Genomic DNA, 14,853 nt, shown 5'->3' with positions numbered 1-14,853 from the left:
CATACTTGCTTATCACTCCAAGCCCTGGGGAAGCTGCCTGTGTCCACGGAGCCTGGCCGTTGAGTGAACACTCAGACCCTGGCTCACCCAGTGCAGCTGCAGCATATCAACCCCCAAAAGGATTCAGACTCCTCCCTACATCATGGGATCAGGGATGTGTGGTGCTGAGGCTGGCTTGCCATCCCAGGTCCTAGTGAGATTGAAGGGTTGGTGGGTGGGTTCTGCCCAAAGGCTGACTCAGATGCTCACTAGCCTGTGGTACTTCTGCAAGTAGACACTAGAGGGCAGGGCACCTATAGGGTGGCGACAGTCCTCTTTTCAGAGTGTAACAAAGGCTGGGTTGCAGGTTGGGAGGGAAGCAGACAGCCCTGCCTTGGGTCTCCTAGGCAAGAAGTTGGCACAGTCAGTCCTTATAGGCTTTGGGCCTCAGTATCTCAGCTAAAAGGTCAGACACATACTCTCAGGAACACCCACAAAATCTGGAGTATCTGGAGCTAGATGGGATGCCAGGCAAGGGAGGTTAGTGACTCTAGGCTTGTGGCCCAAACAGAAAGCAACCTAGAGATTCTGATGCCCTGGCCTGAGTGAGACAGGTAGCTGATTCTTAAAGACATTCTAGGTAACTCGGATGGCTTATCCAGCAGGCGAGGAGACCTGGCCCTCTAGCAGCTCACCTATGGGGAGCAGATGCCCCACATAGGCAGAGGCTAGCCCCCCTCAAGACTACAACCACAGTTGGACACATAAATCTGTCTCTGTGCTGGCAAAACCCCACTGAGGACCCAGAGCCCCTTAATACTTGTCCTTGAGGTTGAGGCCACAGAACAAGGCTTCCAGGTGAGTTAGGACCCTTTTGTCAGTCTGTAAATGTGTGCAGAGTGAATACACGGAGAAATAGAAACCAGGCCAAGGTGAGCCAAGGTGCATGAAATAATGCCGTTCCCAGATCGGCAAGGACGCATCGCAAAATTGATATTTTCAGAAACAACCATGAAGTTCATTTCAAAGAAGCACAGACAAAGGAAGTGCCCTGGTTTGCACGTGAGCTCGCGTTTGGACTCCTGGTCCCAGTGGGTTGTCCTGTCTTGGTAGGATGTGGAACCTAATGAAGATAGAAGCTGAGCAGAGGAAGTAGATCACTGGGGAAGGCCTTGAGGTCTTATAGCCCAGGTCCAGTGTCTGTCTGCTTTCTATTTCCTGATTCCGACACAGTGTGATACCTGCTGCTCCTGCTGCCATGGTCTCACCACCATGACGGACTGCGTCCCCTCAAACTGTGAGCCAGTATAAACTCTCCTTCTTTAAGTTGCTTCACCACAACAAGAAAAGTAACTGATACAGAAGCTATGAGGCCAGCCTCTAAGAAGGTCCCCAGAGACCCTGTCTCTGCGTAGTCACGGCTCATCATCCCCTCCCCCCAGAATATGGCAGATGCTGGGGTGTCATCTCTGATCAGACCATGAAAAATGCTATGACTGCAGTTCTGTGGTGACTTCTCTCTACACCTCCAGGAAGCCAGTCAGGTGAGGAGACAAGCTGTGAAGACACAGGGGTTGGGGTGGGGATTCAGTCTTCCCCACTAAAAGCCCAGCAGGTTTCCAATCCAGAGCAGCCTTTACAAGACCAAGGCCTGAAGGCCCCTTAGTGCAGTCTGATGGGACATTCTCAAAGGACCAAAGTGGTACTTGTGTGGCGCTGCTCTTTCGAGACACTAGGTCTGGGGGCAAAGTGTTACCCAGCAAGAGCTGACAAATACAAAAGGAAAGCCCAGAAAAGGAGCTTGCCTCTCACCTGTGGTGTCATTATCATGGAAGAGCAGCTTTCCAGCGAGGTGGTTCTGACCCAAGAACAGGGAAGCCTGACTCTCCACACAGGGAAAACACGACCTGAGATAAAAGTGCTTCGGCCAATCACAGGGTCTGAAGAAGGGCTGGTAGCAGTGTGGAGCATCGTAGCTAACCGCTGAAGGGGGAGAATGTGTTTACGCAGCTCCATCCCCAAATCAATTTACATGCACCCAGAGGCAGAGCCCAGGCTGTAAAATCTGAGGTGTAGGAGGCAGCCCAGCCTGTGAGGCCCTATCCTGGACTGGCCTCACAGCCACAGATAGGTCCACATACCACAGAAGCCAGTGTGGCTCCTCCAGGACTGTTCCCTCTGGTGCGACCTGGACCTTTTAAAGATGGTGGCACAGTTTACTTTGGTGAATTCACACTTGGCGTCTATTTGGGGAAATAACTGCATAGCTGATTCTCTTCATCACAGCGTCTAAAATGGAAAATGACCCAGAAGCCCGTGAATAGGAGCTGGGCCTCGTGTGACCCCACCTTAAATTTCATCCCTGTCAAGATGAAACTTAAACCCATGTTTTCAAACTAATCTCCTCCAAACTCATGATTCAGCCTCGAGTGATCAAGGCAGCGACACTCGGTCACCCAGCCACACGTACACGTCTAGACTCGTGGCCGACAGCCTGTGAGGGTCGTTGTCGTCTGCTGTGCAGATGACTGCTTTATATTTCTATAAATTTTCAAAAACTGTGTGTGATTTTTTTTTTAATCACCATAGGCTTACTTTGAAGGGGCAGCTCCTGGAAGCAACCTGCCATTTTGCACCCTAGTGCTGTGTCTCCTGCCAGATCTGTCTTCTGATGATGCCCTGGGCCCCTGATGCCCACATGGTCTCCTGGGTGACCTGCTCACGTGGTGCAGCAGCTCCCTGTGACAGAACCTCTGTTGCAGTTCCTGTCCTCCATTCCCTCTAGACAGAGCAGTCAGGCACTGACCCTGCAAACCAGCTCAGAAGCAAAGCCTTTACCTTGCTTCAGTACCTTCCTTTTGATGGTTCTAAGTGCCTGGCAGACAAGGACACCCATGAGGGTCCCCTATCCACATGAAGCTGAATACCAAATCCAGAGGCCTCACTGTGGCACAGGAACAGGGTGAAGGGGACGAGCAGAGGGGGGAAGCACTCAGATCCGGACACCCTCCACAAGGAATCTGCCAAGGAGAGGAGCCTGGACCCTGCAGGGCTCTCCTGGTGGGGATCTTGCTCCTCCTGGGAGTGGGGCTGGGGCCTCTGCCTTCCCCAGATGCTGCACCGGCCAGGAAGGTCCCATGCAACAGCATCCTAAGCAATTACCAAACTCTACCAAGAGGGCTGTCACTCAGGGCCATCTGGGACCCTGTCTGAGAGCGTCATTTCTTCACTAGTGACCTCCCAGCATGGCATGCTGATGATCTTCTTGGTAAGGCCCACCCTGGTCATTCAGGCTGAGGTGTCCCACCTGGGCACTGAAGCCCCTTACCTTGGAAACTCGGCTCTCACCCTCCCTTCCCTGACCCCACCTGACCTTGGGTGACATCAGTACCCTGACCTCTGTCCCCGTGAACCAAACACTACACGGAAGGTTGCAAACCTTGGCTGCTTTATTTTTAGATGACCCCATTTCTTAGCTGCCTGCAGCGCTCGGGATGGAGGGGCTCCAGGGCAGCCCAAGGCCCAGGCCTTGTTTACTGTGTGGGGGAGAATCCCGCTCCCTTCCACCGGTGCACGCAGCTGTCAGAGTCTCACGCTGCCCTGAGCCTGCCTTTACCACTGGTCTCACCCACTGCCACTGTGGACCCAAGCTCAGAGACTAGGCTGACCGACCTGTGCCTACCCCTGCTGTGACTGTCCCCCCACAGAGGGACCGTGGCAATCTGGGTCCCTGTGAGTACAGCCGTGGAGCAGTACAAGAAGGCCCTGCACAAATGTCAGCCCCGAGCTGCTTTCTACGGACCCAACGGTCCACAGCATGGGCTTCTGCTGTCTGCAGCCTGCTCGTCTCCATCTCCCACCCTCAGCACCCCCCACTCAGCCTGACTGCCCAGGGTGAGTGAAAGCACCACGCTTGCCCAAGAAGCTCCCTACCGTCCATTCTAGCCCCCAGGGAACCCAGAGGTCTCCTGTGTGACTAGACAGTGTGCGCTTTCAGAGGAGACGGTCTTCGAAGAGCTGTGACCTCACTCCTCCCCACCCCAGTGCCCCACCCCACCCCACCCCACCATACAGAGGCTAAAAATATCCATAAGTTCCCACGTGGCCTGCCCAGCCCAGCCCAGCCCAGCCCAGCGGGCCTCCTTTGTAGCCCACACTTCAGCCTAAGTTCTGCCCTTTGATCTATGATCTCAGCAAGGGGCCCTTAGGAAGCCTACTGACAGGTAAGACCAGGGGTTTTACGAGTGGGTGAGTTCAGGTTAGACTTGGCAGAGTCCTCTACAGGCCAGGTGCAACTGGCAGCAAGGGCTGCCAGGAAGGGCTCAGGGAGAGAGGACCTAAGAATGCAACCAGAGCCATGATGGCAGGATTGCCATCCTGCCCTCTGAGCAGCCCTGGGAAGACTCTAAACACCCCTCCCCTTTACCCTTCAGCCTCTGTGCAACTGCAGAGCAGCAGTGTCCGCAGGTATCTCTGAGCCCCCTTGGAGAGCTGCTGTGCACACAGGCCTGGTTGCACCATTGTAGCTATAGTCAGTAGCCAAAGAGCCCAGCCATGACTGGAATGCAGGCCTGTGGGCGTTGCCTTGGGCACAGCCCTCCCTGCATGTGCCCCAGCTAAAGGCCTCCCTAAGAGGTTAGATAGAATAGATTCCTGGCAGGTGCGAGGGTCTCCTGAGCTTCCCTTTGTCAGCCTGAGCCAAGGCTGTACCTTGAAAATCCTCCTGAGTAGGTCAGGCCCTGTGCTGTAGAAATGAGATAGCATCAGTGATTGGGGGCGTGGGCCTCAAGCTCTCAGGCCACCCCATGCCACAGGCCCTGTGGCTTGCCAGTTCCCTGGATAGGGCTTGTACTTGATTCCCTCATTTTCCAGGCCTCCACCAGCTCACTAACCCTCCAGCACTGGGTGCTGTGTGAGGTTCCCCTTGAGGGCGATACACTACCGCTGTGCTTTCAGCGTGAGGAACTCAAGACGGGGCCTCCCTCTTTCCTTTCCTTTCCTTTGCCTTCCCCTCCCCCCTTCACTTTTCTCATATATATATATATATATATATATGCAGGCCTTGAGCTTCCTGGTGCCCCTCAGCTCTGGGACTTCGGGTGTGCCCCACCATGACCACTGACTGTTCCTGTCCTTGGTGATTCTCTTAGGTGGGCCTAGCAGTGGGTCTGCTGACTGCTGAGGTGCGCAATGCGGTGGGAAGCTGCAGTGGTTACACTTTGAGTTCGCTGGACTCAGCCATGGTTGCAAGCCAGGCTCTGAATTCAATTGCTATCATCCTACCCCTCCCCAGCCCCGTCTGCCTCTTAGCTCTGTGGTCTTGGGCTGATGACTCAAACTGTCTGTGTCAGTTACTCTGTAAAATAATAGCACTCACTTGTGAGATCAAGTGTGAGCACAGGAAGAGGCCTGGGAAGTGGCTGTGCCTAGGAGCTGCCCAGGAGGATGACTCAAAGCCCCTTCACCCTTAGCCTCTCCACCAGATGCTGAGGAAACAGGAACAGGGATGATGTGGCTCAACCAGACGGCCTCTTGCAGACAGGCAGTGAAGACCAATGGGGCAGAGTCAAACCTAAAATCACTTCCAGCGGCCTGCCCAGCAACACAAGGCCTGAGAGAGAGGAAGCCTCTTGGGCTCCTGAAGCAGGGAGGTGCTGGGGCCTGGAGGTCTACGCTGTGAAAGATAGGCGGCCCAGGGCTTTTGTTGTCTATGTGGTTCTACCCTAACTATCTGGCCTGGAGAACGTCTAGGCCTCAGCTATCTCCTGTACAGCAGAAGCAGCAGCTGGCTTAACCTGAGGACCTGGGGTAGATCAGGATGCTGGATGCCCAAAGTGGCCCCCGCACTGGCAACACCCAGTCGGTGGGCACTTGCCGGGGGTGGGGACAGCCGATGCCCAAACAGTCATACAATGAATCATCACGGCTCTCATGCCTTGTGTTCCCACTTAGGTGCTCGGGGAGCCCCAGGAACCACTTCCGGGAAAGAGGGTGGGCCGCAAGGGTCTCTGTCGGCTCTGCATCATGGTGAGGGATGTAGACGACCTGGACTTCCATCTGCAGACACACGCCCAAGACACGCTGGATGGCCTGCAGCGTCTCCGCTCCCTGCCCAAGCTGGCCGACGTCACACTGCTGGTGGGTGAGCGGGAGCTGCCCTGTCACCGCAGCCTCCTGGCACTGAGTAGCCCCTACTTCCACGCCATGTTTGCCGGAGACTTTGCTGAAAGCTTTTCGGCGCGTGTGGAGCTTCGAGACGTAGAGCCGGCTGCGGTGGGACAGCTGGTAGACTTCGTGTACACGGGCCGGCTCACCATCACTCAGGCTAACGTGGAGGCACTGACCCGCACCGCGTCACGCCTTCACTTCCCCACCGTCCAGAAGGTCTGTGGCCGATACCTCCAGCAGCAGTTAGATGCCACCAACTGCCTGGGCATCTGCGAGTTTGGGGAACAGCAGGGGCTGCTGGGCGTGGCTGCCAAAGCCTGGGCCTTCTTTCGGGAGAACTTTGAGGCGGTGGCCCAAGAGGACGAGTTCCTGCAGCTGCCCAGAGACCGGCTGGCCACCTGTCTGGCCAGCGACCTGCTGCAGGTACAGCCCGAGCAGAGCCGGCTGGAGGCCCTGCTGCGCTGGGTGCGCCATGACCCTCGGGAACGGGCTGCCCACCTGCCCGAGCTCCTCAGCCTGGTGCACTTGGATGCTGTGCCAAGGCCCTGCGTGCAACAGTTGCTGGCCACAGAGCCACTGATCCAGGAGTCAGAAGCGTGTCAGGAAGCCCTGTCCCAGGGTCGCAGTGCGGTGAGTGAGAGGCAGGGGACTTCCACCTAAGAGGTGGAGGAGGAGGAGCTGAGCCCCCACCTGTGTGGGGAGGAAAGAGCGGGCCCCCTTAACATGCCCCATCTTGCATGGCTCCCTACTGAAGGCTGGTTCCTTGACAGAGCATCACCATTCTTCTCTCAAGTGTGCCTTGCTCTGAGACCAGGGGGAGGAAACCAGAAGTGCCTCTATCTTTAAGAAGCCTACCAGTGCCTAGTGGTGATGGTGCACGCCTTTAATCACAGCACTTGGGAGACAGAGGCAGGCAAATCTCTGAGTCTGAGGCCAGCCTGATCTGGAGTTTCAGGACAGCGAGGGCTCCACAGAGAAATGCTATCTCAGGCCGGGGAGGGGAAGCCTACTACTGAGTGAGGATGAGCCTAGATACAGACCTAATGCTCGGTGGAAAGGCTGGCACTGAGAGGCTCTAGTGCCGTCTGGCAGTCGGAAAGGCCTCGGTGCTGGACTGGTCCTTAGAGGAGACATAGGAGTTGAGCAGGGGAAGATGAGGAAAAGCCATCCAGGACGATGGTACAGCTGCACAGAGGTGGACCCTGTGGGGCCTGGAAGCTGTCACCACGTGCTCCTGAGGGGGCTCCAGCTGAACCCAGACAGAATCTGTCCCTGCTAGTGCTGGCAGTGGGCTGGCAGCTGGCAGGCCCTGACAGAGTGACAGGCCTAACTGTGGTGGCCCATAGGGTGATTGAGCCGTTGTACCGGAGAAAGGCCTCTGTGGCTTCTGAGAGACACAGCTCTTCACAGCGTAGGGGTGTGGATGGAGTGGGGGTGTTTATGGGGTAGCAGTGTGCACACATGCCAAGGCCCACCTAGCCTTAAGCACAGGCACTGACTGGAGAACACATGGACCCTTGGGCTGGACAGACAGTTGCTAGCCAGTCTGACCTGGGTCCCGCCCACAGGAGCTTCCTGGTCTCCTGCAGAAGATGCAAGAGGTGCTGGTGGTCGTAGGAGGGCGAGCCCTGGAGGAGGACGAAGAGGGTGGTGAGGAACCCAGCCCCCACACTGGGAACTTTGCCTTCTACAACACTAAGGCCAGTAAGTACCTGCCATGCTTGTCCCTGTACCTCGGGGTACAACCAGTGAGGCGAACAGAGATCTGGGCGAACCTGCCCTGGCCCTGCCTTCGGAAGGCTGAGTGGTAGACCTTACCAGGGCTGCAGAGAAGCCGAGAGGCCATGGGGGCAGGTGGCAGTGTAGTGCTGGAGAATACTTTTAATCCATTTTTCCCTCTGGTGTGAGCTCTACATCTGGTTTTTATTAGGCTCTGGGGCCTGGGATAAAAGGCCCCATAGCCCAGACAGTGCTATTCAGGGAGGATGTCATCCTCGCCCATCGATTCCTCCAGGTTGCCCTGCCCTGTGCACCCAGTGTGGGAGCCAAGGCTTTAGGGGGAAAATAAGAGATAAGAGGGTGCAGACAGCCCAGGAGAAAGAGTTCAGATTCTGAGTCAGCTCAAACTGGGATCCAGTCTGGTGCCGGGGCCGGTCACTTAACCTCCCTGGATGTGCGTTCCCCATGCCTCCTTCCCATGCTTGTAAGGGGGCCTGGGGAAGCAGCAGGAGGTCACCCACAGGCCGTCTGCCCGGGAGAACCTTGGGAAAGTGCTGATGAGGGCTGGTTGCCTCCAGGACTGCGGCCAGCACCCACTGCAACAGCTCTGGCGGGCTGGAGGAAGCCCAAAGCCAGCAGTCCAGGTCACAGGCTCACAGAGGGGATTTGGGGTTGACGTCAGGAGAAAGCAGCTGGCTGGCAACAATGGTCTGCCGATTTCTGGGCCGTCCTCACTCTGGGGTGACACAGACATGAATCAGGGGACACTCCGTTCCTATCTATGGTGCCAGGCTCGGCTCACCATGAGTCCTAGAATTCTACATGTTCCCAAAGTGTCATAAACAGTCAACAGTATCCCGGGGGACTTCCCCAGGGCCTGACCTCCCACAAACACTTGCAATGAGTCTAGTCACAGGATTCGAGTTTCCCACGCCTATGGTCTCATGATGGTTTCTTTCAAAGCATTCCTCATCGCTCTGTCCCTCACAACAGCGAAAGCAGACACCACCGATGGGCATTTCCCATGCATCTCACGTCTCCTGCCACGCCTTTTTATTTGTTTGTCTTTTTACATTTACTCGTTCATTTGGGGGCACGTGTGCCATGGTGCATAGGTGGAAGTCAGGGGGCAACTTGTGGGAGTCCGTTATCTCCCTTCCATCATGTGGCATGTTGAGGACTCAGACCACCAGCCTTGATGGCAAGAGCCTTTACCGGCTGAGCCATCTCTCTGGCCCAATTCACACACACCCCTCCCCCATTCTATAGGCAGAGAAGCCGGGGCTGGGCCCTGTCTGAAATCACACAACTGGCACCTGCAAGCCAGGACTTGGACTTTACTCCACCTGCCTTCACTCTGTGTATCTGGGCTGCCTTGTCAATGGAGACAGGCTTGGGGTAGATGGCTCCATGGATGAGCAAATGAACAAGTGTGCTACCACCTCCTCCTGATGCGCACACACGGCCGATACCCTCTGTGGTCGAGGTGGACTAGGTCCACCTAGGGTCACTGAGGTGAGCTTCAGCTCAGGGGGACACCTGCCTGCAGACCCTGGAATGCTGTTTTATATCCTTGAGATCTGCTTGTCCGGTCTGGACCAGGCTCTAAGGAGGGCTGCTGTGAGGAATGTGATCAGCTGGGACACCCCACCTGTCTGACTCCACTCTCTACCTGCCCTTCTCTTCCCCACTAGTGTGGGGGACATTTCTGCGACCAGTTCATGAAAAAGGCCCCAGGGCAGGCAGGGAAGCAGAGGGCTCTCAGGAGCTCTGACTCTCTGCCTCTGTCTTCCTACCAGGGCAGTGGATGGCGCTCCCGGACTTCCCTGATTACCACAAGTGGGGCTTCTCCCTGGCAGCACTCAACAATGACGTCTACGTCACAGGTGGGTGGCCCAGGGCTCCTAGAAACACCCTGACTAACTTGGTGCAACACCAACCCCCCAAATCAGCTCTCCCACCCAACGGGATCCTGGGAGGTCTACTCAGACCTTCCCGACTTTGCTACACACATGAAACTGAAGAATTTCCAGAGGTAGAGCTGGGAGGATCAGAAAGTCAAGGTCATTCTTGGCTATAGGGCAAGCTTCAGAAATCTAGGTTAGATGGGCAGCGCAGCGCGCCTGTAATCCCAGCACTCAGGGAGACAGAGGCAGGCCGATCTCTCTGAGGCTAGCCTGGTCTACAAAGTGAGTCCGGGACAGCTAAGGCTACACAGAGAAACCCTGTCTCAAAAAACCAAAAAGCAAGCAAACAAGCTTGAAGCCAACCTGACTGGAACAATCAAAAACCAAAATAACTTTCCAGCAAATGACAAAAAGTTCAGAGTCCACTCACTGACAGGTGCTATGAGCCACCGCTGTGTAAACAGAACCTCTCTCTGGCAGGTGGCTCCCGGGGCACCAAAACAGACACCTGGTCGACCACCCATGCCTGGTGCTTCCCCCTGAAGGAGGCTACCTGGAAGCCTGTGGCGCCCATGCTAAAGGCCCGCACGAACCACGCCAGCACAGCGCTGAATGGAGAGATATACGCCATTGGGGGTGAGGCCTCCCTCCCTACCATCACGCCCCTCAGTCCTGGAGCTACACATCCCCAGCCCATGCCCTCACGGGAGATGCTGCCAGCAAGAGCTCTCTGCCCTCTAGGGTCAGTGAGCCCCATGCAGACAGTCCTCAGAATGCCTGGCTGGGGCGCCCTCTGCATCCATGGACCAGCCAGCCCCTGTTGGCCTCAGAGCTTCAGGGCCAGGAGAAACAATTACACACACCAGAATCAGGGACCCAGCTCAGGGTCGCTCGGAAGTCTCAGGGGTGAATGACCCACAGAGACCTCCATGGTGCCGTCAGCCCCACACAGGGACCACCTCATCACCCAGACACCCCAGTGCCACAGCAAAGAGCTTCTCTGGGGAACATAAAATAAGAATATTAAAATAAGACCCAGTAGTGGCCCCAAAGAGCCACAGGCAGCAGCCTATCCCTGAGCCACCTCTAATATCTAGCCATCCTGGGGGTAGAGGGTCCTTTTCTCTAAGAATTGCTGTGTTCCTGGGCAGAAAGTAAAGAGTGGGAACCTTGGGTTCCCAAGGGTTTCACAGAGACTTAGACTAAGAGGCGTGTACCCCCAAATAAGTTATCACAGTTGGCACACCCGTTCTACTGGGGGCTATCACCATAGTCTGAAGCCTTACACCCTGTTCTCCCGGGACTGGCCCTAGGGACCGGTGCCACCATCCCATCTACATAGCACTTCTTGGTGAGGTCTTGCCTGTGAGGGGGACCCAGCTCACTGTCTCTCCAGGTTCTACCTCCCTCATTCGCCTTCCCTTCCTGGGGCTCTAGAGCCATCCTCGCCACCTTCAGAAGTCCAGACCCTACGTTTTCAGGATCCTTCCCTGCTCCTAGACCCCAGTGCCCAGCTTCTATGCAGCTAAGACAGCCTCCCACAGGCACCGCTCTGGATGCAGTAGAGGTGGAGCGCTATGACCCCTACACGGACAGCTGGACTCCTGTCAGCCCGGCCCTCAAGTATGTCAGCAACTTCTCGGCTGCCAGCTGCCAGGGCCGCCTCTACCTGGTGGGATCCAGCGCCTGCAAGTACAACATGCTAGCTCTCCAGTGCTACAGCCCCGTGACAGGTGAGGAGGCCTCCCTTACGGCCCGCATGCCCGAGTGACAGCGTGCAGGTGGGGCCTCTGGTTTCTACAGCTGGCAGAAGAGAGCCATGTGGAGAAGGTGGGTTGGACAGATGCAGGGGCCCAGGGGCTCCCAGGAGCCTGTGGGAACGAGGGGAGGGTGGCCACGTCGAAGCAAAGCCCCCTCCTGCCTGCTACAGCCCAGGGAGAGGCAGGCAAGGCAGAGTCCTCACAGCACACTGCGCCAGGCTCCTTCCATCGGCAGTGAGTGTGCCAGGGTGCACACTGGAGCCCTCAGAGTGGAGCCCTCCACGACCTTCCCCAGTGAGGAGCTGCCCCCCCTTCCTGGTGAAGTTACCCATCCATCCACGTGCCCTGCAGATGCCTGGAGTGTGATTGCCTCGCCTTTCCTGCCCAAGTACCTGTCCTCTCCACGCTGCGCTGCCCTCAATGGAGCCCTGTATCTCATCGGTGACAACACTAAGAAGGTTTACGTGTACGATCCGGGGGCCAACCTGTGGCAGAAGGTGAGTCTCCCCAGGCCTCCTTCTGCCCGCCCCCTGGTGGGGCCTTGCTGGACTCCAGAGATGCAGCCAAATGGAGGTGTGGAGGAGTGCCAGAGAGGCCAACAGAGGCAGGCCTGGAGATGATGACTGCTGGTCACCATCAGGTCTCCTCCCCTGAGCTCTTCTCTTCCTTCTCAGGGGTCCAGTCCCTGTTCCATGGTGACTGACTGGGACAGCCATGGGTAGAAAGGAAGGTGGCGAGCGTCCCACCCAGTGGGAGATGGAGCCAGGCAGGTGGATCCTGAGCTGAGAGCGAGGCGTAGCTAGCTCCAGTACCATTTCACCTTGCTCTTCTTCTTCAGGCCCAGGAAGGGGTGGGAAGTGGGCCAGGTGCCAGCCCTGGGGCCCAGAGCTCTGGCCTAGCTCCTTAGTCCCAGGCTGGATGCTTCGGGTCAGTCCACCTACCCCTAGATTCTCCGTCGCAGGAGCCTGATGAAATGGTACCTCTCACTCCCCCTCCCCCAGTCATCAGTTATCCTTGTGACAGCAGGCCCACTGTGTCCTATTGCCCACAGTTGCGCTATAGCTTCAGTGTCCAGCTGATTGGAGGCCCCGTTATAATAAGTAGCCAAACAGGAGAGCAAGCCCTGAAGGTGCTTCTTCTCTGAGCCGCCCAAGCTGAGCCATGGCTGGGCTGGGCTCCCATTAGTGTGGGCCCTACTGTGACATTGCTGGGCCTGCAGGCAGGGCGTCTGCCTGCCGTCATCTTCATGTGGAGGAACACTGGCCTTTTCTCCAAGAGAGTTGCAGTGGAGCCAATCAAGGCTCAACCTAGACCCTAATGGAGGCAGCTCTGAGCTCAGACCTAAGCATCCTTCTTGGATCCTATGATTCCAGGGCCTGAAGGAGTGAGTCATCCTGTTAGATGAAGGTTCAAGAGAGACCAGGACCTCACTGATTTAAAAAAAAAAAAAAAAGCCTGATGTAACCATAGCAGGCAGTGATGAACCCTGGGATTCAGGGTCAGGTGGTGGTCCCAGCCCCATGGAGGACACCCTCCAGTTACCCACTGGCCCCTGAAAACTGCCGTCCATCCACAGGTGCAGTCTCAGCACAGCCTGCACGAGAACGGGGCGCTGGTGCCCCTGGGTGATGCGCTATACGTGACAGGAGGCCGCTGGCAAGGCATGGATGGCGACTACCATGTGGAGATGGAGGCCTACGACACTGTGAGGGATGCCTGGGCTCGCCACGGCTCCCTACCCCGTCTCTGGCTCTACCATGGGGCCTCTACCATCTTTCTGGACATCTCCAAGTGGACACAGCCCTTCAGCCCCAGTGCCACTCAGGAGCAGTAGGGAGGGAGGAGTCCTCGGTTGGTGCTTCATTGTCCTGCAGAAAGGCTCCTCTTCTGCTTCTCTTCTATTCACTGTGAGCTGCTGCCCCCTCCAGGGCTGGGCTCGCTATCAGATGACATCGCTCTGAGGCTACCAAACTTTGCCACCAAGGGTAAGGGCGAGACCCTGATATCACATGGTGGTGGGGAGAGCTCTGCTGTCCCTGAAGACCCTAGAGAAAGAAGCTGAGGGGTTCTGGACTGCACCCTCAGAGCAAACAGATCTACCGCTCTCTCTCTCCCCTCTTTCCTCAGATTCCTCGTTTACCCCACACGGGGTGGCTGGATGAAAGCCAGGGGCTCTCCCCATCCCTAGCCTCTGCATGTTGGTACTCTGTTTACATATCTGCTTGTGGCATGAAGGTGGCTCTGCCCTGCCATGGGTACCTCTGACACTAAGGAAGGCAGGGGGATGTGGTACAGGGCAGGAGACTGAGACAGTCGAGGATCCTCTAGTGGTTCTCAACCTTCCTAATGCTGTGACTCTTTGAAACAATTCCTCATGTTGTGGTGACCCCTGACCATAAAACTGTTTTCATTGTTACTTCCTAACTGTAATTTTACTACTGTTAGGAATGTAAATATCTGGTATGCAGGATATCTGATACACTCGTAGATATCTGCTATGCAGAGTATCTGATCCCTGATCCCTCACCCTGGTCTGCAGGCACTTCTGGGGGGGAAGCTAACATCTGAGAAGGCTTCCCAACAGTCATGATATGGTTTGGAGTGGCTCAGACCTTGGTCTCACTGAGGTGGAGTGTGGCTCGGCCCTCCCTTCCTCCCTTCCTCCCTTCCTCCCTCATTTACACATGTTGTTCTTTCTCCTCATCCTCGCCTCCATACAAGGCTTTAGCTTTGTAACCAGACAGACAGTAAAGGACTCTCACTGTGTGTGACATAGACTGGTGAGGGTCTAAACTGCAGGTTGGGAGTTGGTCTGGCTAACACCAGCTGCTGTCCCACTGAGGCCTTGAGTGGCCACCAGCTCCCAACAGTCAGCTGTTCCTGACTTCTCCAGGAACAGCCCAGGGGCTCAGAGTGGTTCCTAAAACCCCTGACTTCTAAGAACTGGACTCTCAACTCCAACCTGCTTTTGAAAGTCAGGATTCACTTTGCTCCCAGACCTGACTTCATCTTTGGGACCATTAAGCTGACTCAGAAATCAAATAGGGCAGGGGATAGAGCCCAGACCTGGGTTCTGAGTGTTCTTAGGGTGTGGGTGTTTGAATAAGAATGGCCCCCACCCCATAGGCTCGTGTATTTTAATACTTAGTCACCAGTAAGTGGAACTGTTTGAAAGGATTAGAAGGATTAGAAGGCGTGGCCTTATTGTTACCTGCGGGGGAGGGGGAGTTAAGGTTTCCAAAGCCCTTGCCAGACCCAGTCTCCCTCAGCAGATCACCCCAGGGCTGTTCAAAGGCAAAGGCTGAAACAGGAAAGCTGAC

The 14,853-nt window shown here is 56.0% G+C and overlaps 1 protein-coding gene across 2 annotated transcripts; it reads left to right on the top strand.

The window, feature by feature from the left end:
• Nucleotides 1-5,979: 5,979 nt before the first annotated feature.
• On the top strand, nt 5,980-13,382 carry Klhl30 (kelch like family member 30). 2 transcript variants are annotated; one of them, XM_055616988.1, is made up of 7 exons: nt 5,980-6,777; nt 7,719-7,851; nt 9,666-9,752; nt 10,254-10,409; nt 11,318-11,506; nt 11,885-12,030; nt 13,110-13,382. In XM_055616988.1, exons 1-7 carry the CDS (start codon nt 6,004-6,006, stop codon nt 13,365-13,367), a joined length of 1,743 nt encoding a protein of 580 aa, XP_055472963.1. In that variant the 5' UTR covers nt 5,980-6,003; the 3' UTR covers nt 13,368-13,382. The 2 variants fall into 2 exon arrangements, with proteins under 2 accessions (XP_055472963.1, XP_055472962.1); XM_055616987.1 differs by having other exon boundaries at nt 7,716-7,851.
• The last annotated feature ends 1,471 nt before the right edge of the window (nt 13,383-14,853 follow it).

This window comes from Psammomys obesus, unplaced genomic scaffold, assembly GCF_907164565.1.
Source record: "Psammomys obesus unplaced genomic scaffold, mPsaObe1.curated_primary_1811, whole genome shotgun sequence".
Lineage (NCBI taxonomy): Eukaryota > Metazoa > Chordata > Mammalia > Rodentia > Muridae > Psammomys > Psammomys obesus.
Note: the sequence above shows the minus strand (reverse complement) of the source record. Positions and strands in the feature narration are given on the sequence as shown.